General features: G+C 41.2%; 1 protein-coding gene across 1 annotated transcript; it reads left to right on the forward strand.

Moving 5' to 3' along the window:
* Positions 1 to 1908: 1908 nt before the first annotated feature.
* LOC124275250 (arylsulfatase B-like) lies at positions 1909 to 3387 on the forward strand. Its single transcript, XM_046710730.1, has one exon. It carries the CDS (start codon positions 1909 to 1911, stop codon positions 3349 to 3351), a length of 1443 nt encoding a protein of 480 aa, XP_046566686.1. The 3' UTR covers positions 3352 to 3387.
* Positions 3388 to 4692: the final 1305 nt, after the last annotated feature.

Below are 4692 nucleotides of genomic sequence, written 5' to 3' on the forward strand. Positions count from 1 at the left end.
AGTTTCAATGATCCATTTATTGTTTTTACACAGCTTTTTTACTCTTACACCAAATGGAATCTGTTTCTGAGGATAGACCTGGTTTTCTATTATTTATAGATGTCCTGTCCTTTCAACAATAACCCCCTACACAAGGCGACCAATGTGCCCGTGTTGCTGTATACCCAGACAGGTGAGGTAAGGGATATCACGCCTGGGATATAATAATAAACAGTGCATTTATGATGCGCTAATCTCACTAGGTGAATGCTCATAGCGCTACGAATCTGATTATTATAACCCCGGACAACCCAAGATGCGTGTGAGGCGCTAGAAGGTTAATAGTGGCATGACTTATCACACTCTATACCCATTTTCTAGTGGGTGAACAGAGGCAATTTTGAACAAACTCACTTTCCTAAGGTGAGACCACATGTATCACATGTGCTTCGTCACGGGGCAGGAGTCAAGCTGCAAAACATGGTCACCCATCCATGGACTCTCCGCGCTCAACGTTGCTTAACGTCAACTGATTTGTGACCTGTGCTGTATGCATAGGACCACACACCACCATATATATATATATGTTTGGGTTAGGTTTAAAGTACACATCATTTCCCTTAATCTCTTGGGAGTAGTGAAACAAATGACGCCACATATTTAATAATATGAATAGGTTTTGTGGTACCAGCACAAACACATGTTGTGGCAAGTCAACTGGCTATATAGATCCGTTTGAGTGCATTACCTAACTGATAAGTGATATGACTCATTGATTGAGAGACTGTTCTTTCACATAAAGACAATTGATTTTCCCTTCAACAATCGTACTAATCTGAAAATATGTGATCATGTACCAGTCAGATTAATGAGCACGATGAAGGCCCCAGGTCTCCCGGATATGACAACACACGACTATCAAACTACTATCAAACTCACAGAGCCTCATCACATTGGTTTTAATATATTTATTTCAACTTCGTGTTATACAGCGTATAGGATGTTCGCCGTAGATTTTCCAAAGTATAAACATCAATGAATACCAGTACAGAAACAGATGACAGGCTGAAGCTATTCATGGTATGATTTGCACATATAATTAACTTAATAAATATCAGAAGATATTATACATGAAATACTATTTTGAGTGGTTCAGAATACAGGATGTCCTCCGTACATTTTACAGAGAATAAACATCAATGAATACTAGAACAGATACAGATGGCAGGCTGAAGCTATTCATGACATGATGGTCTTGCAAGAGTAAAAGCCTTGGGGACCCAACATTCATCCCAGTCGTGTCTATATGTTTCCAAATAGGTAGTTCATTTAGGAACAATTAATCGGAGATTTTGCAACTACAGGGCATTCAACGTTATTCATTTTGAAACGCGAACACATATACATGTACATAAAAATACATAACCACCAAACACACATTCACAGGTATTGCTTTTGAAAGCTCAGTACCACCAGGATGAAGTACAACATGGCGCACATGTTTCCCCAGAGAAAGATCAGCTGTCTTAAACAGCTTTCAGATTCTTGTATTTAATTAAATAAGCGTAATTTGGATAGCTAGCACGATAACACTGTCTTTCTGATATAGATCAGTTCTTTCACAATTTATCACCCATCGCATTCTTAGAAACAATCAAACACATCTGAAAAAGTTCCACACATGCATCCAGCAACAGGTATGTTAGAATAGAATATTTCATACAACGTTTCACTGATGCCATGTTACCATGTACAGGTATAATGTTTTTAGTTACGTTGACGACATCAGCACAGATTCCATGGTATGTGCCTTGACCAGTAGATTATCTAGATGGTAACCATACTGAAAGAACGCATGTCGTCACGATTGTCTTATCTATCACAAACATACCTAGAGAAGCACAATGTGCCATATTGAGCAGAAGAAAAATGAGCCTCCTACGAGCTGTATGTATTCTCACGACTTTTGTGATCTGTGAGTGTGCGGAGAAACCTCACATTGTTTTCATAGTTGCGGATGACCTCGGTTGGAACGATGTTGGATTCCGGAACCCTCAAATGATCACACCTAATCTGGACAGACTGGCCAAAGCGGGAGTCATCCTCAACTCCTCTTACGTCCAGCCTCTATGTTCGCCCTCCAGAAACTGCTTCATGTCGGGGTATTTCCCGTATCACACTGGACTACAAGATGGCGTTATTCAGACAGAGGCAGCACAATTCCTTCCTGTCAACCTGACAACAATCCCTCAGAAACTGAAACAACTTGGCTATGATACTCACATGGTTGGAAAGTGGCATCTAGGTTTCTGTAACTGGAAGTATACACCTACAGAGAGAGGCTTTGACACCTATCTTGGATATTACTCTGGAATGGAGGACTATTTTACTCACATATCACAGAATCACGGAGGTGACATGGGACTGGATTTTCACTTCAATAAAACTGCCTACAGAGACGCCAATGGTACATATTCTGCACATTTGTTTGCAGACAGAGCCATTGAAATCATCGACAACCACGATAAAAGCAAGCCACTTTATATGTACCTCCCATTCCAGTCGGTACATGAACCTCTTGAAGTTCCGCCCAAATATGAAAACATGTACAAGAACATAGAAACCAAAAAAAGAAGGATATATTGTGGAATGGTGACAGCGTTAGACGAAGCTGTTGGCAATATCACTAGGACATTAGAAGAAAAAGGGCTTATGGACAATCTACTATTAGTCTTTACAACTGATAATGGTGGTCCTACGTATAAAGCTGCTAATAACTTGCCTTTGCGAGGTGCCAAGGCTACACTATGGGAAGGGGGAACGAAAGGAACTGGATTCATCTACAGTAAATCCCTTCTCAAGAAGACGGGCTACCTCAACACTGGAATGATGCATGCTGTGGACTGGTACCCGACATTGGTGGAGTTGGCTGGTGGAGAGAACACAGATCCCAACATGGACGGAGTCAGTCAGTACAACATGCTCATCAATGGTGGAGCCAGCAAGCGAAATGAGTTCGTCTACAACATCTATGACGAGATTGATGCAGCTGCAATACGGTACGGAGATCTTAAGCTCATCCAAGGCAGTCCAGGAGCTCACAATGGTTGGGCTCCTTTGCCACATCTGGGAATTGATGAAGGTGTCTATGAAGCTGATAACCAAACGTTCCCTCCCTTCATGCTCTACAACATCACTGCAGATCCAACCGAACACTTCGACCTCTCAGCCATGTACCCTGAGCTGGTGGACATGATGAAGAAGAGGCTAGAAATCTGGAAACAGTCTGGTGTTCCGGCGCAGGACAATTCTAGTATTCCTGCAGCAAACCCAAAATACTATGACGGTGTATGGAGCCCAGGCTGGTGTTAATTTCTCTGAACTGATAAATGGACATTTCAAACTGCATCATTTCCATTTATTTTCACGTACATACAATTTCTTAATAAAAATCTTTATTTCAGAAAATGGAAGGAAAAAGTTACGATAATGAAATCAATCGCTCTTGAAGAAACCATGCACACTTTGCATAAGCATTGCCAGGACGTCAAGGTGGCAAGGTGCGAAGGTGGCAAGGTGGGCGAGCTGTCAAAGGCGCCGCGCTAGTAAGCGAAAGGTGCCTGGATCGATCCCCACTTGTGACCTGGTGTAAAAACCTTGGAGCTAACATTACTTGCAGGCTCTTTCATTGTTGTCACAACCCCTTGTGTGCAGTACACAACCCTCTGCACTTAAAATAACCCACTAATCCGATGGTAGGTGACCAAATGGTGGACACACGAACACGTGCAGGCACCTAGTTGCGGGTATAGTAACGTGAAGTACCATTGGGCAAAGGACTGTGACTATGTGTCCCAGTTCACATAACTGCAAATGGGTACCTTGTGAGGATGAGACTGTGTGATAACTCGCTGCTCCTAACGGGTTACATGAATTGAATACTCCCCAGGGAGTTGAGTTGGTTAAAAGAATGCCAGGAAAAAAGACCGTTGATCAAGGGAACACTCCAGCGCCTTGAACGTATACTAGTTGCGTGGATATGTGCGCTATATAAATATCCTATAATAAAGTCAAGTAGACGCTACGTATCTTGTATTCAAAGAGCATATCCAAATTCAAACAAAATTCAATAAAATTATATAAATCATAAGAAGATTGTACGATGAGCATTCTTCTAATAGTATTTCAAGTAGGTATTTTTAAAGCGTCACGAACTTAATATGCCACCATATCCACCAGCATACAAAACAGACAGACAGACACAAAATGAAACATTTAACAATACACAAATACAAAGTGCAAGATATTATGAAGTCACCTTGCCTGAAAATATTTATAACCTTCACTGAAACAGTTTCACATGGCCAATAGGCCGACGTTTGGATTTGTTTTCTATTTTTATGCTTTTGACATTTTTGGTGCATTAAAAAGGCCAAATGCGGGATACTAGGCAAACCGCAGCAATGGAGAATATTGCCCAACGAAAAAGGCCAACCCGTGCCTAAATTTGGAGGAAAAATGTTAAGTTGTAATTCGACGGTGTTGCATTTGATACGGGTATCCCAACCCACCACAACTGCAACAATATTATTTCACCTGTTTACATCCAACACCTTCAAAGTATAGAAGCCTTCTGCCAAAATCGGACTGGTGGAACAAATATGTACTTGGGATTATAATCTTTTAAGTTTTTGTTTTTGTGGTGTCATCTTG

Source organism: Haliotis rubra, unplaced genomic scaffold (genome assembly GCF_003918875.1).
Source record: "Haliotis rubra isolate DU_JTF1 unplaced genomic scaffold, ASM391887v1 Scf2, whole genome shotgun sequence".
NCBI lineage: Eukaryota > Metazoa > Mollusca > Gastropoda > Lepetellida > Haliotidae > Haliotis > Haliotis rubra.

What these genes read in the sequence shown, in the direction of transcription:
- LOC124275250 (XM_046710730.1), top strand. Translation starts at nt 1,909, where the DNA reads ATGAGCCTCCTACGAGCTGTATGTATTCTCACGACTTTTGTGATCTGT.